The following is a 25,587-nucleotide window of genomic DNA, read 5'->3' on the forward strand; positions in this document are numbered from 1 at the left end:
TATTTGCTTATGTTGTTTTGAATAGTGGACACGTAATTTGAACAAGTTCTTGAAATGTGTTTTTGCTCATTCTGTAAAATGCTTGAAATTTCGCATCATCTGACAATTCCCTAACAGCAACGAACACTCTGCCATTCGGCTAATAATTCTTCGAATGTAAGGTAAACAAACCTCCTTCTTCTTTTTCTTCTCCTCTTACGATGACAAATATAATAGTAAATTAATGTGTGTTCATAGTCACTATACATCGTCTGGACTGAAGAAGCTGCTCTACGAATTCTACATGTTTGTAGCACGATCCGTGTAGATACGTAAGTTTAAATGCTATAACGTTATGGCATTCCGTGATAAAATTTATAGGGTTGCAGTTGTACACCTAGAAATTCCCATTGTCGACTGTCTGTTCTTCCTTAATCTCGAAAACGATAGAACGGAGTTAGATAGATGAAAGTACAGACAAGATATAGAAAGTTTGTGGTCAGTAGGCCCTATTAACTATATACGAACTTCCGGTGTAGACCGAAAGTCACATGATTTCAATTCAAAAATTTTTCCCAGAACAAAGTTACATAGCTGACCGGCATGACTGTTGTTATCAGGAAAAGTATGATGTACAGAGGAAAAACACTACTAATTCGAGGTAACGAGATCATATATTTTTAATTTATATAGGGTTCGTTTTGTATATATTTTTTATTTGTTGAATTATTACAAAATCTTTTTTTTAGATTTATATTAAAATAATAATATTTGAATACCTATTTCTGAATTAATTATTATTGCCATATTTAATAATCATTTTCAATACAAGGTATTAAATAAAATACGTAGTTTAACTCTCAATAAATCTCCGAAGATAAAAGATATTTATTCAATATTATAACATCATTTCGCCTTTATTGATAACACAATACACAAAATGAAAAGAACAATAATAAAACATATTTCAAAATTTATATCTGGTGATACTGAATACTCATTATTCAATAATAATACCACTAAATAAGTTTGAAATATTGTCTTAAAAAACAAACAATAGTTAAAACATTTTGGCAATTTGCTTAATGAATTAAAATTACATTTAAAATTGCTTCTATTACGTACAGCACATAGTGTATATTTTTCTGGTGTTTCATTCCCAAATGGCTAAATTGAGTCTTAAATTCTTTGGTGAATAAAATTTTTTCAAAAATGCTGCTGACTAGTATTCTATACAGTGAAATTTCAGTAGTAAACATGGAAAATATTTTTTATTAAGTTGTGAATGATACAAAACTTAGTTTGACTGTTATATTCAATAACAACGATATTTTTACTTTCACCTAGGATCTAATTTTGAATTTAAATATATAAACTTTTCGTTATATATATATATTTTGCATTTGTGAACTATATCGATCTATCTTAAAATATACAAAATATAAACAGGTGAAAAAAGAGGAAATTCTAAGGAACAAAATAGCATTATAAAAACAAATTTATCCTATAGTCATCACAAAAAATATTTTGTTTCGTAAAAATATACATACATAAATAAATTCTCAGGAACTTGTGATGCATATCTGACTGCTGATTAGAGTTTTTAAGGTTTTGCAATTATGAATTTATTTATAGAAAGAGAAATTGTACATGTGTAATATTAAAAAATGAATATTAATGGAGGGATGACATTGTAAAAGTTAGATGTGTGTAAATACATAAATTACAAGAAAAAAATCGAATAAAATTTGAAAGATTAATAGCACTTTTGAGAATAAATAACCTCACTAAACTAGAATTATCATTATTTATGAAATTTGTAAAAATAGAAGAAAAATTTAATTAAAATGAGGAAGAAAATAAAATAAAATTTTAAAAATAGAAAGATGGTAATATATACTTTGAGAAAATGCCGACTAAATTTAACCATTATATAAAAAAGAAGACAGAATGTAATAGTGCAGCTGAATGACATGAATACACTTTAAAATATATCTTGTTCAGCATTCAAAATTTAAAAAAGATTACATCTTAAAGATTTTTCTTTCTTCAGAAATTTTTTACAATTTACCTTTAAAAATTTGATTCGTTTCTTTTGATTTTAAAAAATTTTCAAATTTTTGATTACATTTTATTTTCTTTTTCTGATTCAATGTTATTTTTAATTTTTGTGTGTTTTTTTTTTGTATTGATTTCATATTTTTACATTTCAGGTTACTTTTATCATTTATTTTCACAATTTTACACATTTTAAATTTGTTTTTTATCTCACTATTTTATAATATCATTTAACTTTAGATTGTTTTTCAAAAACAGAATTCTTGAAAAGTTTTATAATGCTATTTGACCTCATGATATTTCTTTGTTGTAAGTTTTGTGTGTGAGGGGGTGTGGCGGTGTAGTCGCTGTTCCTATAAGTTTTAAATTTTTGGTAAAGTAATATAATGAAATAAAGTTTTATTTTTCAATTTATATTTTATGTAATTATTCTTTATTTGTATGAATTATATATATGTCTGTAATTATACTATGTAGTAAAAATAATTAAAATTTTACAAATTTTATATGTAAAGACCAAAAACATAAAATTTAACAAGGTGATCCTAAGTCAAAATATCTTGAATAAGTGATTTCTTCAAAAAACAAGTGATCAATACCATAAGTTTCATATCATTACACTGTAAAATCACATTCTGTGATTTTTATAAAATACAAAAATAAACTTTAGATAGCAATATTTACAGAAAATGTTTTTCAGTTTAAAATAGATCAACTGCTTTTTTTAATTCCAATTGTTTCCAACGTGGCAATCCTTGAAATTGTGTATAAGTCATTCCGAAAATTTGTTCAAAATCATCATCTATCAAATGAATCTATAAACAAGATAAAAAAATTATAATAATACTTAAACATCATCATATTATCAATGATATACAAACCTCTTTATGAGATGGGTCAATGCCTTGAGGAAGATGTTCTGGATCTTTAATCTGAAGAACTTCAATTGGAAATTTGTCTACTTCTTGCCTTAAATCTTGATTAGCAGATATCTTCTAAATTTATTGGAAAAAATTTTCTCTAAGTTGACTCGACTTTTAAAATTTACTTTTTAGCATTATATCGCAACCTACTTGAGCAATTACTACTCCGCTGTTTTCTTCAGCTAATTCAATTTTTATTTGTTCATATGTTTTCTTTTTCTTTATGTAAAAACAGAAAATACACAAATTGATTGATGATACAAAAAACTATAAAACTTCAAGAATAAAAATTGAAAGTAATTTACTTTCCAAAATTTATCATCCCAAATAGGAAAAAATCCAGTAAAATTTGGAGGTTCGTAACCTTGTTTTACAACTGTAATTGGTGTTGCACAATCTCTTCCAGTTGGATCAGTAGACAAATATTCCTGTATTATTGTTAATAATGTTTTGAGCTAGATAAGCAATTATCTGTGCCTAAATATATAACCAATTTAAAATATACAAACCTCTGCAATGAGTACTGCTAATCTCCTTTCTTCAGTCTTAATACAATGTCCAAGCCATATGAAAACAACATTCCAAGCATCTAAAATTACTAAATCATCTTCAACTAAGTCATGTTGATCAAACCCAAGTATTTCATGAACATCTAAGTGTCCGGAATTAATTGTACATTGATAAAATCGAGCTTGACGTGTATCGACTTCTTCCTAGAATAATCATAAGAAATAATTTATGAAGGAAAAATTAATTTTAAATGGGAGTCTTCAAAATTACAAAAAAAATTCAACCTCTGAGTGATTATTTTGATTATAAGGCTTCTTCCCTCCAATGGCATTCCAAAAATCTTCTCTTTCTTGGCCTTCAGAAACTAATACCATTTCCCTGCATAAAGTTATATTTCTTATTAAACAAAATAAAAAATGATGATTTATTATAAGTACTAACTATTAAAAAATTAACACTAGTTCTAATTTCTGCATGTAATGAAATCATTAAAATGCATATTTTTAAAAGGCTTTTAACATAAATCATTTATGAATGATCTTCCTTCAGTTTCCATAGAAAAATAACCTGAATGATTTTTAAATAAGAACAACATTGAAAAAGTTAATTGTCAACTTTGGACATTGTTTATAAATTGGTGTAGTTTCTGATTAGCAAAGAGAGGTAGTTTTAGTCAAAAGTCAAAACAAAATATCTTTATTTTAACCTGGTGAAAATAAAGATATTATGGTCTCAGGACCATATTAACCCATGGCCGAGACTTTCTGGTATTTTAGACCCCTCCAGCACTTCAATCTTTTATCTCCACTATAGCTGACAGCCTGATCCCTGGTAAAGAAGATACTAAACTTGTATTAATATAACTTATTTTTGTAAAAATGTGTTAGTCCTTTGTTTACATCTTTCTGGGCCCTAGATACATGTCTAGTGTGCCTAATGTTAAAATGACCCTGCTTGCCGTAAATGACCTTTTTCTATATCAAATGTTGAAAATAAAGATAAAAGGAAAAAAATTTGTTGGATTCAATATTCAATTTCAATAAAAAAATTTGTTGAATAAGAATATTTTCTACTTGAAAAAAGATTTTAAAATCTATTTTCAAAAATAAAAGAATAAAAAGAATTATTTTATTGTATGTAGGCAAAAAGCTTTTATTTTGGAAAATGCTAAAGTTACTTAAACTTTATTGAAAAAATTTGACATTTTTCTTATTTAATCCTAACATTAATGAATGTATTTTAACATAAACTATAAACTATTTTTTGCTGTATATCACTTATTATTATTTACTTATGACTACTGTTTGTGTAAAGAAAATATTAGAAAAGAATGTAATGACACCAAGTGAGATAAATCTATTTTTAAAACCTGGTATGTTCAAGACTCAAAATAGCTTGTACTACTTTATTTAGCCATTTTAAACTTATTTATAATTGAGGCTAATAATAATAATTAAAAATTGGTAGCTAAGCTTATAGCAAAAAGAAAATTTTTATCATAGTGATTATAGTTGATAACTATTGCTGTGGCATGTTATTGATTTATTTATAGTATACACATTATTAAAAACAATTTAGATAGAAACATTAATCAGATAATATTGTCTACTTACAATGGAAAAAAAAGAGCTACTGTAATCACAAGTTTAAGCAATTTGACAAAAATTGTGATAACAGAATAACAACAGAAATGTCCAGTGATCATATATTATCAGTTACTTTTTTCACATTTATAAACAGCATTCTCTTGTTTAAAATTTCTGTAAAGTTATTGAGCAATGTGAACAAAAAGCTTGCAACTAGTTCTAAACAAATGATATTTAAAATATTAGGTAAATGTTCACCTACGTAGCCCCAATGGCGGCACCTCCATTATCAGGGTGCTGGTCATTTTCACTACTTTTTTAGCAAAACTGATGTTTTATTTCCGTGATAGTCATCTCCAAAGATCAGTTTTTAACATGTATCAGTCTGCCCACTATCCTCCATGCTTTGCATATAGGTGTTTGCACCTTAGCGCCTGGGTAAGGGCGAGCCCCCAAACCCCCTAAAACTATATAACAGTACTCCAGGAACAGTCAAGTGGGCTAAGTTGATAAACACGATACTGCCATTGGGGCTACCTAGGTGAACATCTACCAAATATTATACAAATGTGCAATTTAAATAGTTTCTGTTATAGGGATTAATACAAATCACAAATTGCTTTATCTTCAGTTATGAGGCTTTTTTTCCATTCTTCTGGCCTGTATATTAATTAATTTAATAATTATTAATTTAATTATAATCATTAAATTTATGAAGAGATGACAACTAATGCCTGCCTCTAGTGCCAAATTACTTAGCATTTAATTAATAATACTAGTAGTAATATAGTCCAATACAATTTGGAATCATTGCTTTGATGAAAAGCTAAAGCTATTTTTACTAGAAAAATTTGTTCTGTAGAAATAAAAAGTATCTTAGAATAAAAAGTTTTATTAATATTATTATTATTATATAATTGCTAAGAAGAAAGAAAATGAAAGCTTTATATATATATATCTTTAAAAAGTTATAAACTAACATTAATTTTCAATGATCTTTTAAATATTACTACTACTATTTAAAAGCACATTTCTAATAAATTCCTATTATTCAAAAATACCTTCCAGATTGAGAAGCTATTCGTTTTGCCATTTCTCTTTCATCTCCAGTACTTCTCTGAAATAATGAAGAGATTTCTTTTAATTTATTGTAACATGAAAAATTTCAATTAATTAAATACTATAAGTATAATTTTATAAAATGTTTCAGATTTACTTTTCCAGCCCAAACATAAACAATTTCTTTAGTCAAAAGAACAAAAACATCATAGGAATTAAGAGATGATGCACATTTCTGAACTTGATTTGCCTTTGTTGTAAATTCACTGGTTCCTTGAACATGCAATAAGTAGGATTGATCTTTATTATGTGATATACCATTTCGTGTGCCAATACTGGTCCTTCCCTATATTTAAATTTATGTAAAATTAAATATGGAAATTTAATTTGTATAAATAAATATATACAGTACACTCTCATTAATCCAAATTAGTTATTGTATGAAGTTGTTCAGATTAGTGAAAAGTTTAAATTAGAGAAATACATATAAAAAAAATAAAGTAAAAAAGACAAAAACAAATACAGTATAAAATTTTGAAAAAATATATTTATTTGGTATGTATATTTACATATAGTACAAATTAATTTTGCAAATTTGTCATATTATTAAAAAATAATGTAATTTTGTTTTTGGCTGAAGCATTTAGTGAAAAAATGAAAAGGCTCAGATTAAATGGAGTTCAGATTAGCGAGTGTGTACTGTATTTTTAAATAATTTTGTTCTTTTAATTATGTTATGCTATTAGTCACCTGGAAAATCATCATCTTTCCACGAAATAGGGCTAAAAAGTGAGGCGGTTCTTTTCCTTCTATTACTCGTGTCTAATAAAAAGAAAAATTTTAAATTTTTAATTATTTCCAATTTTAAAAAATAATTATAAATATTATAATATGGTCATGCATCTCAAAGATCTTGCTAATCTAATGATAGAATATGTTATGATATTCTTATTTATTAGATAAGCAGGTATTTGAATATAACTGCTTTGAGTGATTTTAATAGAAACAGTTTGATTGACCAATTAGTTTTAATAGATGTGCAACACTGTTAACTTCTGTATGGAAATTATTTTTTGATTTGGTAAAGTCTTTGTTTTTCAAAGAAATATTCTTTAATTACCTACAGTATGTATTTTAATCCAATGATGCACTTTGATATTGATGAATATGATAAATCAATTTTATATATGTAGTATGATATACAAGTTCTTTAACACCCAAATGAAAAAAATTGTGCAGAAGGCACTACTCATCCATTAAATATGAGGATCATCCAGAAAGTAAGAACCACTTTTTATAACAGTTGTGCACATCACCGCCTGGTTATGTGTCACAATCAGCAACTTCAATTGTCTCCTAGCTACCATTGTGTGAAAGTTTCAATTGCCTATCTTTTGTTTCTATTATTCTAGAGACTTTTAAAATAAGCAAACAAATTAAAAATCTAGTCAGTTGTGAAGTGCAATCGGTCATTTGTTTTTTGAATGCAGAAAATGTTAAACCATTTGAAATTCATCATCAGCTTGTTGCAGCATACAGGGAATGGGCAATGAATGAGGGTGATGTTCAAAAATGGTATAATTTGTTTAATGGTGATAGAACAAATGTTCACAGTAAGAAACATGCTGGCAAACAGTGCAAGGTTCATTTTGACCAGCTCATCAGGATTTTTTCCAAACTTTCAAATGATCAGTCCATCACTGACATTTTTGTAAAGGTGTTCCTGCATCCACACACACACTAGCAACCAACTTCTCCTCAACAGTAAAAGAACTCTTATCTTTCATTTCAATGCTAACATTGAAATGAAAAGTCCACATTTTATGCAAACAAGGTCATGTGTTCATCATCCTCTCTGGCAAACATTAAAGGTTTATAGGAATTTATGGACATTACTAAGGAAATAACAAAGGTTTATAACAACAATATATGGACTTCCCAGATATGCTGTATTTTTACAACCAAATAGTTCTTTCTTTCTAGACAATCAACTTTAATAGATCCTTCAGTTAGAAAAATATAAATAGAATAATTATCATACATAAATTTAAATTGTGTTCATTATCTTGTAAATGAATATTTCAAATAAATTTAAATACTTACTAAGTGTTTTACTTTAAAATAATAAGAAAATAAAATTTTTATGATTTAAACACAGTAAAATCTGTCAAAAATGGAACCTAAATAAAACAAAAACCTGCCTAAATTGAAATAATTCTTCAAAATGGAGTAATTTTCAATGTTTAAAACCTTTTAAAACTTGCCAAACCAGAAAAAAATATTCCATACTGCACATTTTCAATTTACACAGGTTTTATTGTATAAGTAAACTTTAACTTACAAGTACACTTAATTCTTTTAATCTTCGATCTAATTCAACTGTTTTTATAGCAGAAATTTCTTGTTCTTCTTTTTTTGATTCATTTCCCTAAAATATAATTTGACAATTATCTGTATTATATATATATATATATATTATTTATTTATTATTATATTTAATAGATAAATCATATATATATATATATATATATATATGATTTATCTATTAAACAAAATATTGCCAATATTTTTTATATAATTTTTTAAATAATTCATAAATTTTCTAAATACTAAAATAAAGTAAATTTGAAATATTTTTATGAATTTCTACATTCTTATAAAATCTCATTTCTAAAATATTTCCTGGATATGACAATAAATTTTATTTTTATAATTATAATAAAAAAAAAATCAAAATATTATACATATTTATTTAATTTTTAGTAGAATATTTTAAAGTGAAGTCATTTTAAAAAATATTAAATATATTAGAACTTACAATCCAATAATATATCATGAAATGATCTCGTTCTTCAGTGCTAAAAGCATATAATATCACATAACAATTTCCACTGTAAAACTTCCCATGTTCCCTTGCTTCTAAAGGTATTAAATCTGTCTGTTCCACACAAAAAACCTTAAAGGAAAATTCTTTTAATTTATATTTTAATAACAAATATATAAAATAACAGAGCAGATGCAATACCTCTTTACTTCCCATTCCATCATCTACCATTTGTGATTGAGCTGCAAGTTGACGATTAGAATGAAGTGTAGCAGCATCAAACTTTGTTTGTACAGTTTTGGCTAAAATGAATAACGTATTAATAAATTAAGACATTAAAACAGTAACATTTTTTATGCTGTTATAAAATCAAAAGTAATAAACCATATGATATTATGGTTAAGAACATTGTCTTTTTTTAAAATGCACTTATAACAGCATCAACAGCCTTTATCCAATTCTAAAAATAATTATTAACAAGCAAAAATTATTGTGACATTGTCACGATGCCAGCCTGCAATTTTTAATCATATTTTTAATTAATTTAATTTAAAATATTTGCTCTCGATCTCAGAAATTAGTGTCTTGCCCCTGTACATCATACTTTTCCTGATAACAACAGTTATGCCAATCAGCTATTAAAATCGTGTGACTTTTGGTCCAGACTAGAAGTTTGTATAAAGTTAATCAGGGCCTCCCACCCAGTGGCATAGTGAGGAGGATGCAAGGGGGTGTATCATGCACCAGGCGCCATTCACAGAGGGGTGCCCAAATGGTCTCCAAGACAAACTATATGTGTTTCTGGACGGGGAGAGGGGTGCCAATAAAGTGTCAGGTGCCAGTTATGTTCACTACGCCACTGCTCCCACCCCTAAGGTTTCTATATCATGTCTCTAAATTTTCTCTATCTAACACTGTTCTTGAGATTAAGGAAGGACAGACAATACAAATTTATAGGTCTACAATTTTTTTCAAATTGAAGCCCAATGAGGAATAATATGTTTCATTTAATTTTTAAAATAAATGTCTGGATTAATTTTAAATAAATACTTTAAATATTGATCAAAACCAGTTCTCTTTTGAATTTATTTCAATTAAAACTATTATATATGATATCAAATAAACTGTCAGATTTTTTATTGTGCTGTAAGGCTAAGCATCTGGCTTTCATTTGGTATTTGAAATAACTATCAAGTTAGTTGTATTTATATAACCTCAATTTCACCTTCAATTCTGATTTGGAAAACTGTAAATAAAACTTTATTATAAACAAATTTCAAAACACTAAATATTTTTTATTGTTAAACTAAAAATGTAGATTCAACTTCCAAAATAAAGCACACAAATTTTCAAATTAGTTCTTAAAATACTGTAATATCAATAAAAAATTTATATTGAAGTTAATGAAAAAAATCTACAGTAACATAATCAATATAAATTGATACATTATCTCTATAGGTTACAATATTGGCAAACATTTCAGTCCATTAAATGTAAAATATTTAAAAATAGCTTTAACTTTTGTTAAATATAACTTACAGAACAAAAATTGAAAACAAGGAATGTTCTTTCTTTTTAAGACCAAGTTTTAGTCAACATAGAACAAAGTTGCATGGGACAACAGACAAATATTGTTCATTAGTTTCTTTTATATTTGCAGAATAAGCTAAATGTCATAAATTTTCTGTTGTTTGTTGATAATAAAATTTGGGACCTTCTTGAGGATTAGGAAAAGGGCAACACAGATGAAAAGGGGAGGCACTTGTCCTAATTGCCCCAATGTATAGTACATGCACCCCTGTTGTGGGACCTCCTCTTGCCTGGATATATGGGATGTGATTGAGTTGTAAGCATACTGGAACATATGCTACTCTATGAGAGATCTGCTCACAGATGTTGCAACTGTTGTTCATCCCATTTGGTATTGTTGTGTGTGTGTCATTTTCTTTTTGGCATATGTTATAACTTGAATTTTGTATTTTATTTTTTAAAATTTAGAACATAGGTTATATGTTTGATCCAATGTAAACCTAGCATTACCCAGTGTTATCCAACTTGAGTTGATTGAACCAAACTTGATATAATGGAATCATTTCTTGCATTCTCCATGTGCAGAATTTTGATTGTTTTACTCACAAAAAATTATCACTTTCTATTTAATTAAACATTTCATTTACATGGAGTTTTGAAAAATTTAAATATAACATTTACAATAATTTTAATCCAATTAACTTGAAGGATTTTGAGAATTTGAAAATTGAGAGATTTTCATAGCAATGCAAAACATATTTATTTGTAGAGCTGAATGTGAGTAAAATGATTCAAATCTAAAACTTTTCAATTTCAGGCATTCATCTGTAATTGGATGGCAAAGAAATTTCTCACATGAATGGTACATGTGCAAAAAAGATTCATTGCGCAGAAAATAGAACGGACAGACCATTTGAAAAAATAGTATTTGCATTCATGTAAACAAGCTATAAAGTTTATAAAGCAGTTATTTAGTCCCAAAAATAGTCAAATCTACAAAATATGCAATAAAAACACACACAAACTATCAGTTTTTAAAAATGCATTATTGGACAACTTTAATTTGATCCAATTAGACCAAAATCACGTTTATATTGAGGTTTCAATAACACAGCATTTAAGGAAAAAACATGTACGTACTTGCAACAAATCTGGCCCTTAATAACTATAATGCTTTAATAAACTTGCCTATAAAATATAATTTGAATAGGTCTGTATTTATTATATTAAACGTAAAAAACTAAATTATAATTTTATTAAAATTATATTTCACATTTTTATTTTTTAAAATTATAAAATAAAATTATTTTAAAAAGAATTTGTTATCTGAAATCTCAACAATTTAATAAAAATAATTGCTGTATATAGATTTTAAGTACTGCTTTACTATTCTTAAATTATTTTCTATTAAGTACGCTTAATACATTTTGAATATTTCCTAGGATTAAAATACTTTATTTCATTATTTGATATAATGAACTTGTTTTAATGGAATTATCATAAAAAACAATGTGCTTTTAATACTTTTTTGCCTGTAGATTATTTTTATATCTTTTAATGTTTTGGAGAAAATTCTTTAATAATTAATTATATCTGAAATATTTTTTGAGTCTATTATTATTTTTAAAGGTAATTCCATTATAGCAACTTTATTATATATTAATTTGAGTATCAAGATATGGACAGAATAAGAATGTATGCAGTTAAGAATCTATTTGATAAAGTAAAATAATGTTCAATATACACTTACTGGCCAATGAATTAGAAATCCCCATGCATATTAAGTAAATGTAATTTTGCAGCTTATATGCAAAACAGTTGAGTCATGTGAGTTACTACTTTTTCATAAGCTCCTATTTAAGAATGCTGTTGGTCAGTATGGTCATTAAGTTTACAAAAATGGGAAAGCAAAGGACTTCACTGAGTTTCAAAAAGGGCTAATTGTGGGTGCCTGTCTTGCTAGAGCCACGATATCAAGAACTGTAAAGCTAACTGATTTTTCCAAAGGTGAGATATCCCAAGTGTTCAATCGGTGGAAAAATAACCCACAATTGATGTCTAAAAGAAGCAATTGTGGCTCCAAAACAGTTAATCAGGAACATGATTGATGTTGTCTGAAAAGGCTAGTGTAGAAAAAGAAGGACTTCCTTTCTGCAGCAATTGACAGAAGAATTTAATGAATCCAGTCCCTGACCCATATCTACCCACACTATGTGCAGGAAACTGAAAAGAATCAGTAAGAACAGTCGCAGGCCTATATGAAAACCACTGATTTCTGTGAAAGTTTGTCTACGGTGGTACCAAGAGCACCATGATTGGACATCTGAGAACTGGAAAAAGTAATGTGGTCAGACAAATCACGGTACACCTTATTCTGTACCAATGGTAGACAGAGGGTTTGGAGGGAGTCCTATGAAGCAATAGACCCTGCTTGCCTCACTAACATGACTCAAGGTCTTGATGGGAGTGTTATGTTGTGGGGCATGTTCTGTAGGGATGGAACTGGTCCGCTGATATTCCTTTAAGGTCAGATGACTTCCAACTGGTATTGTACCTGAACATTGTTGCCGATCAAGTTCATCCTGCAATGTGACAACTCTTTCTTTAATGATAACGCTACTGTCCAACATGCAAGAACTGTTCAGCAGTGGTTCAGCAAGCACGAAGATGACTTTTGCCATCCACCCTGACGACCACAGAGTCCAGACCTTAACTCTATCAAGAACATATAGGACATGTTAGAATGACAGATCCACCACCAAAGTCCACTTCTGTCAAATCTATGCAAACTAAAGGAAAGTCTAGTGGTGTGCATTGGACTTAGAAGCACTTCAGCACCTTGTTGAATCCATTCAAAATCAAGTAAATGATGCAATTTGAGCTAAAGGTGGTCCAATAAAATATTAAACTGCTGTTTCAAATTCATTGGCCACTGAATATTGAATATATATATCATTTTAATAAATAATAATTAAAAAATATAGTAAAATTGTATCGTATAATATTAGGAGATATTATAATTATTAAAATTATAAATAATTTAATTTGTACCTATTTTTCCTATATTATGTTGTTTTCCAATAGCAGGTGTTGAAACAGCATCTCTCCAACTACGAAACTGTGCTTTAAATTCTGATGGTTCTCCACCATCAATTACTCTAGTAACTTGTATGTGATTAGGATAACCTTTTTTCTTAATGAATCCCTAAAAGTTTTATTTAAAACATTAAATTTTTGTATGATAAGAATTTTTAAAAATTATTATTATTATCGTTGATTTTAACCTGTGCATTTCTCATGGCTTCTGTCCTTTCTTTTGTGCTGGCTTTTTTTCCAACCCAAACCCAAATTCCTGCTTCACCATTATCAATTATATATGAATTCTAAAAATTTCATATTTTCAGTTGATCGCAAATTGTAATAAATAATAATAATAAAATATGTTTAAAAAGTTGAGATTGTTATTAAGAAAAATAAATATATTAAAAGAAACTGATAAATTTTACCTTTCATAAGATAAGTAAGTGGAAACCAGAAAATATACCAAAGCAGTGATATGGCATGAACACAGCACTGAAGGAATTAAGTGAGTAACAAACAACATTCAATGAGAAAATAAAGAAAAGATTCCCAATCACCATATTAAAAGTTTTCTTTTCAGATATATTTTACAAAATTAAATAACCTGAACATCCAAGTCACTTTGATCAATAGGTCCTGTTTTAACTTCGGTCACTTTTAAAGTTCCACCTTCATCAACACATCTATAAAATGCAAATTATTTAAAATTTTAAAACTTATTTCTTCAATTAAAATGTATAAAATTATATATAACTTCATTATATTTTATGGAATAGAAAGATTAAAGACTGCAGAGCCAGGTTCTGGGGAATGCACTGGATCTGTCTTGCACTGGTCCTGCTAACTAATATATATCAATAAAAACATGTACTCCTTTTTTAGTTTGAGGTCAGTCATGATACTTTACAGTAATCATTGTGAATTGTTTTTACAAATAATTTTAATTTTTTAATAAGAGAAAAATTATAAAAATAAAAATCTGGTTAAAGTGCCAAGATCCTGAAATGTAAAAAGTAGGACATTAGTTGGGTGCTTTGATGTGATGTCAGATGAATCACATGATCCATTCCAGTTAACAACTGTTAGTTTTCTCACTTTTTTACATCATCAATGATGTTACAAACAACCAGAACATTTTACTTATCCATATACTTTCATTTACAAATAAATTACTAATGTATAGCAATAGACACAATTAACAATTAATTATTGCTCAGATTGTAGCTTTGTTTGCTTTAATCACTGATTTTTAACTCAGATAATTAACAAAAACCATCAACTTCCTTTTATAACTGATCCACAAAACTATGATACTTGCATGTGGCATAAATTCACTGTTATCTGACAGAGTTGTCACGCTGAGCAATGTATTGCCAATCGGGTTACTGTTTCTATAAATTGAATAATAAAATTTTTATGCTAAAACCTATATGTGATTTATCTTTGACTTACAATTCTTGCAATAAATATTGGATATTTTTCAATATAGGAGACACCGTTCCATATCCATACATTTTTTGGTTTACATTTGTTGTGAATTGGGATTATAGATAACAAATCTAATTATAATTATACACTGCCAAAGCACTGCCCTCTGCCAACTTTTGAAGCTGCCATTTCATCAGCATCAAAAGTCGATTTGAAGAACAGAAAATTATCCAATTGTGGAACACAGTAATACACAACCAAACAGTGGCATTCCATCGTCACACAAAGATTTCAGAACAAAGAAAATTCAAATATCATGCACATTTTGTAAAAAATTTAAAACTATCATTCTTGTATTTAAATAATTACAAAATGACTTGAGAATTAAAAGAATGACACTCATTTGACAATATAAACATTTTTAATATGTAATATTCGGTTTTCGTATAAAAGCATAAGCTACACATGCTAATAATAAAATGTTTTTATATTACCCAACATTTGCAAACCATCAAAAGAGACATGAAATAAAAAGGTTACTGACACTCCATAAAGGATGAAGAAATTACAGGTATTAGTAGCTTGGCAAATATATAATTCATGTCAACAAAATATTTTTTTTAATCTCTATGTAAACATCTATGAATAATTTTTCCATGTGTGGTATGTGATCAGACAGACTCATTCTGTATTTCTACTCAGGCAATATTTCAGCAATGGCATTTTGAAGATCATTTCCCATCTATAAAATTTATTAATTATGTAAATATAACTCTTAACAATGATTAATTTTGAAAAAATTCGATTTTAATGTAAGCCTGTTGCAACATAAACAAAATACATTCTATCAGTGGAGACACTTGACAAGATACAAGTGCAAAATTTAAATTGTCTGTTGGTGGAACTGTCTACACATGGAACAGTCTCTTCTAATTATGAGAGTCCAAAAGCAGGGCATTTTTCAAACAGTTTAACAATTAGAACAGCCTATTAAAAATTAGTGGGACTGTCCCACCTAATTCAGTACTTCTGGTCACATTAACTATGGTGCATCAATAAATATATTATGTATAATATTATAATTCAAATTAAATATTTTTTTATAAATTGCTAATAAAGTTAATATATAGATTATTAAAAGTATTTTACCTATAAAGCTTTATTGCAGTTCTCACTTTATTGTCATTTATCACAGCTTCTTTGTAATTTCTTACTTTTTTTTGATTAATAGATAAAACTTGATTGAACATCTGTTATAACAAAAAATTGTACTATTTTAATCTGATTTTATCTTATTTTACAATAATTTTAAATATCTTAATTATAAAAATTTTAAATAGTGAGAATATGCAGTTTTTCAAAAATTTTAAATCATTAACAAAGAATAATTAAAATCTGTTTTATTCAGATAAGATCAACTTATTACTTAAATAATTATAATATAAAAACCTCAAATAATTTAAATTAGTTTAATAATATTACTAAATCATATATGATAAGAAAATATTTATATACAAGGCATCAAAAGTCTACACACACAATGCTCCAATAAAATAAGACAGAACAATAAAATACATGAATGAATAATTTACATATAAATTAATCTTTTAAAACTTCATATTCATAAACTTCTTTCATGTTTCTAATTGCATACATGTTTTCTTTCAAACTCAAAAATAAAATAAACATAAATAATAAAAACTTAACAGAATTTTTCAAAGTTCGTCATTTCAATGAATTAATTCACACTATTAATTAAAGGTACTTTTACATTATTTGTTTGTGTCACAATATTTTAGAGCAGCAATTTCCAACCAGGGATAACGCACTTAGTGGTTTAGGGTAAGCGAAACATTGAAGCCTTTGGCGATGTCACAGCACTGAAGGCCATGATGTCTCCAAAGGCCTTAAATAAAAATACTATACAATTATATTTTTATTATATTTATCTGTGCCCTTCCTCCATTTAAAAAAAAAAAAAAAAAAACACTTTTCCTACATGTAATTGTACAGCACTAGATAATTGACCATGGTGCACTGTTTGATGAGCATGCAAAATAACACAGCAAAAATGGGAAATGGGATATAAAACTTAGAAAATGGGCTACCAAGGGGTATGCAAGTCAAAAAAAAGGTTGGAAACCACTATTCTAGAGGCATCTGAACAAGAATCTTCTCATTAAGATTAAAATTTTTTCTACAAACCTTCACATGACCATTTAACCTTAAAGAAAAGTTGTTGTTAAATGTTTCCAGAACATTTTGTCTAAGCAAAATATATTTTATTTAAATAACTGGTTTGAAAACTACCAATATACCAAACCTCTCAAATTTCTTATTTAAATTTATTTATATTTATTATAATAATTTATAGATAAATTTATAGTTTATAGATTTATCTATAAAATATAAATTCTATAAACAATAAATCTACAGTAATTTATAAATAAAAGTTATAATATAGAAAATTTTATAAGAATATTATTTTACAAAAATTGAAGTGCTTATTTAATTAAGTCTTCAAAATGAAAAGTATTTCAGTAAATAAACATTTTATATGTAGACAGTTTCATACAAACATAAATTTACTAAATAGAAACTTATCTTCGTCTACTAGTACTTTATCAATTAACAGGACCTTTTAAAGTCGGATATCCTATTTTTTTAACTAATTTATTATATTTATTTAAGAAAAACTTACAAGAATTTTCACATCCTGCATTCTCCAATTCTGGAAAATGCAGAGAATAGGAAATACAGCGAAGGAAATAGAAAAATTAAAAACAGAAACATGGTATTTAAAAAAATGTAAGATTGAAGCCATAAATTTACCAACATTAAGCTTACCAGTGAGTATCACCACAAATGCGTGATGTAGAAAACATGATGTACAGTACAACAACATGATGTAGAAAAAATAAATTAATTAATAATAAATTCTAATATTAATTATAAAAAGTACAAGTCCTGTTAAATGATAAAGTACTAGTAGACGAAGATAAGTTTAAATTAAGTTAAGGACACAAAGGCATATTAATTACTAAATAGAAATTTATTATATACACATTTGATTATATAATTATATGAAAATTCTTAAATTATGATAAATAAAAAATATATAATTTTATGTATCTAAATATATTAAAATTTTAAAATGAAATTTATTATTTTAAAAACCAATTAAAGTTCTTTAACAAATTTTAAATTTGCATTATTGAGAACAAGTTTTCTTTATTTTATCCTATTTGATTTTGAAATAATAAGAAATGAATATAAATAGATTGTTTGATAAGAGTGTGAAAATTTATTTAAATACCAATTATTTCCTGTTTATAAATTTATTTCCTTGTATATTTGTCTTTTTAATATTTAATTAAGTTTAATTAAGCATTTAACATTTATAATTGCATTTCATTAAATTTATGCATTTTATTTTTCATTATTATTTTTTCTAATATTATGTCTGATTGTTAATAAATTCATTTCAGCTAATTTATTTATATTTTATAATTGAAAAAATTTATATTAAGAATTAATCATCATAAAAATAAGCTTTAAAACCTGAATTTTTCTATTTAAAGTTGTAAAAATAAATTATATGTAGCTTTTTATCAAATAAACTTTCAGGAAATAAAAGGAAAATAACTATTTAACCATATATTTTATTTCATGACATAATATCCTCACAGTTTTTTTTTCAATCATTGAAAGGTCAATTAAAATAATTAACTTTTCTAAAGATTTATATAGGAAAATATAAAAATGTATTAACAAAGTAAAATGCTAATTGTCATTATTTGTTAAAATACAAAATACCTCTTTTTCAATCTTTGGTAAAGATTGTTCTTTCCCATCTTCTACTAAAATAACAGTACCTGATCCAAATTCCAGTTTCATTTGTTGCGCAACTTTCACACCCTATTTATTTTTGATATTCAAAATTCACAAAATCAAAATTTTGTTTTTACATTAAATGATCATTTTATTAAACATAATTATTAATAGTAACCTGTATTTTTTCAGTCACATTAGCATTTCTTCCAGTCCAAACAAATATAACTGAATGAATACAAATAATATAAACTGCACCATCATCCATAAATTGCCAGTCAATTTCAGGTAACTGTAAAATACTGTATGTTATTTTATATATTTTTATTATATAATAAGTTATCTTTTATTTAAATATACAAATATACTTGTTGCACTATTGGTCTCTGTTTTCCTCGCACTTTAAACATTTGTGCTTTGATGTTATTGTTTATATTTGAAATGCCAGAAACAATGCCTCCTTCTAACAATCTAATTTTTATAAAAACATAAATATATTATTTATAAGTAAGATATTATCAAATATAACATATCTTTGAGAAAACTATACCTAATTCCTTTTTTAAAATAAGAAAGGAAACGTTTTGATTCCCATCCTTGCACTTCTCTATGTTGTACTGGAGTTCCTCCCAAATAATCATCTAATTCAACAGTCTTATAAGCTGCAACACCTGCTTCATCCTATTATAAATTAAATATTATTAGCTTATATTATTAACTTGTTTAATAAACAAGAATAAACAATGAAAGTAGTATAACAAGTATATGTTTATAGTCTACCCTTACCTGGGATGTTTGAGCACCTAACCAAAAATGAATATGCACATCTAAAATTCCTTTAACTTCTCTAATCTAAATCAAATAAGCATTTAACTCCTCTATAACATTTTAATTTTACTTTGAATCAATAAACAAAACATTGAAATTTTTCAAAAAGTTTTACAAAAGTTTTACCTTCATCATAGAATCACCTTTCTCTCCTGATTCTGTTATCTAATTAATATTAAAAATTTTAATAATAATTTGGATCAAAAATTAATTTTTATATTAATATAAACATAATTTTTATTTTTCAAACATACTCACACAGACAACAATATATGAATCTCCTGTATAAAATGTACCGTAATGATCCCTTGCTAAAGGAACAACTTGCATATTCTATAAGAAGTTATATTTTAAATATTAAATTTGACAGAAATATAAAAGAATTTTCTAAAGAATAGTTTTAATTAAAAATAAACAATTATCAGTAATACTCCTCATGTTTTCACTTCTTTATGAATGTTTACATTTCAACTTTTTCAAAATTTATTTATTTATATACTTTTTTCAAGAAAAATTTTGATCAAAACATTCCTAACTTTTTGATAGTAATGTATCATCCCAGTAATATGTAAAAATCTCTGATATCTACTTCCATGTCTGTGTGCAGGATTTTTAAAAGGTGTGTTTTAAAAACACATTATTTTTTTCATAATGTAGTTTATTAATTTTTACAAATTAACTACTACAGTATATGAGAAATAACACTATTTAATAGACCTAGACTGAGGAGGAACTGAGTAGGTACAAAATAAATATAAATGTATATGGTCTTGCATACTCTGAACCAAAAATATTATGACTAGATTGCTCAATGGAAACAGCGTTATTGATACAATGAAAAAACAAATAATAATTGTCATGTTGCTGTCTGCTGGTTTTGGTATTTGTTCAATACAGACAACAACAATATTTCTTACTAGGCAAGTGTGCATTTATATCAGACCACCTTTTTATCTGAAGTACACTCTCACTCCTGATCTCATAAGCGAGATCTTGCAAATCACTACAATAATCATACGATTTTGGCATGTCTTACATCTTCATTCAAATCTATTCTTTTTTCCTATAGTATCTGACCACCAGATTTTCTTGAAATTATCTGGTAACATCAAAGCACTCTCAAGCTATTTATTTGAAGATGCTATGATATTTCTGTGGTAAGCATGGATTTAGATTATTTTGATCTAGATTTAAGGAATCTAAGAATTAAAATTTATTTAAAGAAATGTGCTACAAGAAAGCGATTTATTACAGTAATCTGTATTTAACAACTTAGATTTTTACCTCTATTCTCCATATCACAAAATAAGTGGCATTCTTGGGAATAGCTCTGAAAGCTGGATCCACACCTGCCATCTAAATGCATATGTAATACAAAACTGTAATCATGTTTTGAAATTTTTATGAATTTATTTATTAAATGTTACAAACATAAAATGAAATATAAATAAATAAAACAAAAACTTTTTTCACTCTTTCCACCCTGTGGGCACTAAAAGGACCTCTTTTTAGCAAACCCACTATGGTTTTGGCTAGGCCCTAGGTGGTGCGGGACGTAAGTGGATGCACCCCCAAAAATTCCTGGAGTTTTTCAACCCATCTGGATTCATGCCCAAGTCCCTAGAGTAAAAGGCTACCATCTTAACCTTTTGGCCAGAGGCCAGATAGTGGAGCAGTCGAGATGGCAGCCTACCACTCTGGGAGACAGGATCAAATCTGGATGGGTTGAAAAATCTCCAGGAATTTTTTGGGGATGGTCTGTTTGGATATGTCGGGCCCCCGTCCCTCATTACCCAGCTGTCCCGTTATGGGCCTGGCCGAACCTGTAATGGGGTTGCTAAAAGAAACCCTCTTAGTGCTCATAGGGCAGAAAGATTTAAAAAACAGAAAAACATCTGGCCTTCAAGCAAAAAGTACTGAAATAAAAGTTACTGGTAATATAAAATGAAATCCTTTAAAAGTGAAATGTATTTTAGACGAATAAAGAAATTTGTTTGATCAATAAATGAATTTTATTTTTATAGAAAATAAAAATAAAATTCATTATTTTATAATTATAAAAAAAATTAACTTCAAAATATTCAATGGTTTCCAAATAAATGGATAAATTTTGTCAGTTCTTTATAAAATATAAGTTAAGATTGCATATACTTTTATTAAACGATATAACTTAAAATATGCAAAACCAATAAATGCCTTTTTTTATAGGTTAGAAAGAAAGTTAATAAATAATACTTAATTAATTAGATAATCCTTATTTAATTTAATATTCATGTATTTTGAATAATTTTTTATATGTCAGAATTAAAATTTTATTCATATAAATAGATCATACTATAGGCCCATCAGTTTCTACTTTCTCACAACTGCATATATCTTGTATGTTCAGTTATCGTTTTTAAACACGAAATAGACCAAGCTCAATATGAAAACTGTATCAGGACAGTAGTGGAGAGTTGGGACTTGGAAATTTTCCTTGGCTCGGAGAAAACTTACGGGCCGTTAGTGATTCCTACCGCTATAAAATTAAAGTTATTTTACAGAATGTGATATTCTTAATACTACTTTCTATTAATAAAGAAACATTCTATGTATTTCATTTGTTCAAAATACAAAAGATAAAGGGCCTCACTCTATCCTAGTCCTGGTACAAGCTAAGGACTGAATCTTCAATATACTGTATTTGTTATATAATCCACTAAATCGTTTAAAAATTATAATAAGTATATTCGTAAAATATTAACGTCGTTACTTATGAGTTACGACTAATTCTGCTTAAAGAATCTGAAAAGCAGAGAAAAAGTGAACATAAAAGTTAACCTACGCTCTCAAAATATATGATAAACCCAATGGAAAAAATCAATGTTTAGAGTTGAATCTTAGTTAATATAAACATAATAAATTAATTATAGACATAAAAGATATTACTATTTTTATTAATGAGTATTACAGTTTCAATGTATCTTCATCAATGATATCGGTACACCATTATATTCTATAGAATAAAATACAAAGAACAAGAATAGACTTAATTTCTTCCGTCGAGCCCGTAACTGTGAAAGCCAAAGCAAAACTTCATCGGTCATTCGCGAAGCAACTGTCAACGATGAATGACCCCAGTACAGATTTGGGGACTCGTCCAACGCCCCGAACGGACCGAACCGGAGATACGCACCGCTGAATCCATTTAGAAGCTGGATTAATTGGCAAACGTCCATACAACGCGACTCGTACGTAATAACAGTTCCCAATTTTGTTCCACTTTATATGAATTTTTTTCAAATGTTCTGCCTTTTTTTTTTCTTTTTTTCCCTCCACACCCATCTTGTTAGCGGCTTGAATCGGTGGCGGGTCGATGACACACCGCTTATTGTAACGTAGCCATCTTATCGGTAACTGTATCGAGAACAGATCCCAAATCGATTCTTATCTCGTTAAATGTCCTCTCCATCCGTTTGCTGTCAGTCTGGAGCCTCGTTTACTTCCTCTCTTTTTGAAGATCTACAGATTTCCCGCTCCATTACAGTAAGTCGATGGCATTAACGGGGTCGAGACGATTATTATAAAGTTTACCAGCAAGAAAAAGTACGAACCATAAAAAGAATTATCGAACGGTGTCTGGAAAATTAATAATTAAAATTCACGAACAGATTGAAAAATCAGATTAGAAAATAAATTACGCCATTCGATTTAATTACAAAAACTTGTATCGCTTGACTTTTGGGTGTAAAAAAAATTAAAGCGGGTTAGTTTATTTGCAGCGAGTCATTCGTTTCACAGTTCAAAAAACAAAGGAGCAACTAGGAAGAGAAGTCAAACTGTCCATCTTATGATCCGTCTCATTGTTTTAATTTAACAAAATCGACTATCATTTTATTATTTTTCAATTAGGATAAGTTTAAAACCTATAATCATTATTTGAAAATCATTATTTCTCTTTTCTCAGAAGTAATGGAACAAATGAGTCTTTTCTCCACCTATTCTAGATTATGAAGAGCATTAGTGTTTAACCAAGCTCAACGTTCACAGTCTAATAGCATACAAACCTTCCAATTCTTTAAAAACGGAAGATATGGATTCTTCACGAGTTTTCTTTGCGCCTATATTTGAGAAGGTGTGTTAAAAATGATACAACTCTCTATTACTCTCTCAAACTTTTCCGAATGAAGTACCAAAAAGAACTTCGATCAAAATTTCAATTTTCAATCACACCTGTAGTTAAAACAAACACGCTTCGTTCATCTCAAACAGGTGTTCTACACTTAGACGGCACGTTTAATGATTTTATAATCTAATTTTATTGATGCAGAAAATTACTCCTTTTATTTTGCTTTTAAAATGAAAATTGTAATTGTTTACAACCTTCGGACTTTCCGAAATTAATGTCCTTGTATTAGCGTTATCTGGATACGAGTTCGCTCTTTGTTTTTTTTTTTTTTTTGTATTATTATTGGCAAACAGTTATAATGGGTCAGTTATTAAAAATATACGTAACAGAACTTTCGCAAAACTTGCGTAATCGAATATTGTATGTGTCGCGGGTCGCACGATTTTATAAAAGTGCGGAAACTGTTTTAGAAAATTTCACAAAGACATGTTTATTCACAAACCAGTGTTCAATATTCTCAAGGACGACGTAAAATCAAGGTGATTTCCGCCAAGAAATCTTGTTAAAAAACATATGTCCGCAAAAATAACAATTTTTTGCATTTGCTAACTTCAATGCTTCGCTGATATTCTGTTTATAATAATAAAAAAAAAAATTAGTATTCATCTATGTGATTATCATTCTTATTCAGTGACGTGCGACGAGACTCGAGAAAGGAAACCATAAAATTTCGGATGATTCCGGTGACGTAATGTCCTTTTCTTTCAAAAGAACTTCCTCTTTTAATTTCTCATCAAACTTTTTCTGTCCTTTGACCCAATTTAATTAACAAGTATGAGAAATGAATAAAATCCTATTGTTTTTTCCTTTTTATTTATTATTTTTTGAACTATTTCGGAACTTTTTATAACGAATCGGGTCGTTTCCCCAGTCCAGTGACTAGTGGGTGTCACGTGATTGCCATTTGTTTCGCATCGCGAGAAAAGAGAATTTAAAAAAAAAAAAACACAACGTGCGCTTCATTTAAAAATTATTCTCGTGTTTAAAAAATATAAAGTTAAATTTATATCCTAAAAACAAATTTAACGAATAGAGAGATTTTGAAAGAAACAAAGTTCAACGTAAACAGTTGATAATATTGTTTCAATATCGTCTTAAGTTTTAATATAGCATTTTGCTACACTGCAGCCATTTAACAGATTGATATATTGCTTTCAAAATCTGTTATTTCGAATGTTAAAAATAAAAATATAATATCTTATTTTTATAATAAATTATTAGAAATTATTATTATTCAGTATGCATAAACAAGTTTTCTCATAATCAAAAATACTGAGAAACAGGACGTATTCTAACACTAGAAAGTGTGAAAATAAATAAACATTTTACCTGTAATAGACTCCTTGAGTTTTGTTGTATACGAATTCTTTTCACTTTACATATATTACAGCACTTCTAATCGATCCAACAGATCGTTTTCTATTCAATAAATAAATAGAAAGCGATAGTTTAGATAAGAATCCTTAGGAGGGCAAGTTGATAGTGAGCTCTACTCACTACAGACTGCAGCTAAATGAGAGTTGTGGATAGCACACCCATTCGTGTTGTGGTTCCAGCTGGCTGCACTGGCAGGTGGGAGATTTCCGTTCTCGTCACGTGATCTGAGAAGACCCCTCCCCGTCATATCCGGTGGGAGAGAACATTATCTATTGTTGACCTACGACCAGATCGATAATATTTTCACAAAAGTTCTTCTATTTATCGTTACAAAAATCTCGCGTCATTATTAACATAATGTGTTTTGACGATTACTTACATATACTTTTAATAAATTATTATAAA

At 27.7% G+C, this 25,587-nt stretch overlaps 1 protein-coding gene across 1 annotated transcript; it reads right to left on the reverse strand.

The window, feature by feature from the left end:
• Nucleotides 1–877: 877 nt before the first annotated feature.
• Nucleotides 878–25,370, reverse strand: LOC136984348 (villin-1-like). The gene is made up of 25 exons (XM_067281296.1): nt 25,135–25,370; nt 20,922–20,993; nt 19,896–19,970; nt 19,764–19,802; nt 19,596–19,661; nt 19,360–19,490; nt 19,178–19,280; nt 18,988–19,101; nt 18,795–18,896; nt 16,128–16,228; nt 14,155–14,233; nt 13,754–13,852; nt 13,521–13,674; nt 9,141–9,241; nt 8,934–9,071; nt 8,457–8,543; nt 6,866–6,937; nt 6,273–6,461; nt 6,118–6,173; nt 3,755–3,848; nt 3,470–3,673; nt 3,266–3,388; nt 3,111–3,179; nt 2,919–3,032; nt 878–2,852 (listed from the first exon to the last, which is right to left on the reverse strand). The coding sequence occupies exons 2-25, from the start codon at nt 20,991–20,993 to the stop codon at nt 2,739–2,741; spliced, it is 2,496 nt and encodes an 831-aa protein (XP_067137397.1). The 5' UTR covers nt 25,135–25,370; the 3' UTR covers nt 878–2,738.
• Nucleotides 25,371–25,587: the final 217 nt, after the last annotated feature.

Source organism: Centruroides vittatus, unplaced genomic scaffold, assembly GCF_030686945.1.
Source record: "Centruroides vittatus isolate TY-2023 unplaced genomic scaffold, ASM3068694v2 contig_914, whole genome shotgun sequence".
NCBI classification, from domain to species: Eukaryota; Metazoa; Arthropoda; class Arachnida; order Scorpiones; family Buthidae; genus Centruroides; species Centruroides vittatus.

Bases quoted from the DNA above. Each gene is read 5' to 3' on its own strand.
- LOC136984348 (XM_067281296.1), bottom strand. From the start codon at position 20,993: ATGGCAGGTGTGGATCCAGCTTTCAGAGCTATTCCCAAGAATGCCACT. The intron at 13,675-13,753 runs GTTAAAATCAAC...TAAAACTTTTAG, and splicing joins AAGCCATGAGAAATGCACAG to GGATTCATTAAGAAAAAAGG. The intron at 3,389-3,469 runs GTTTGTATATTT...ACAATAATACAG, and splicing joins TAGCAGTACTCATTGCAGAG to GAATATTTGTCTACTGATCC.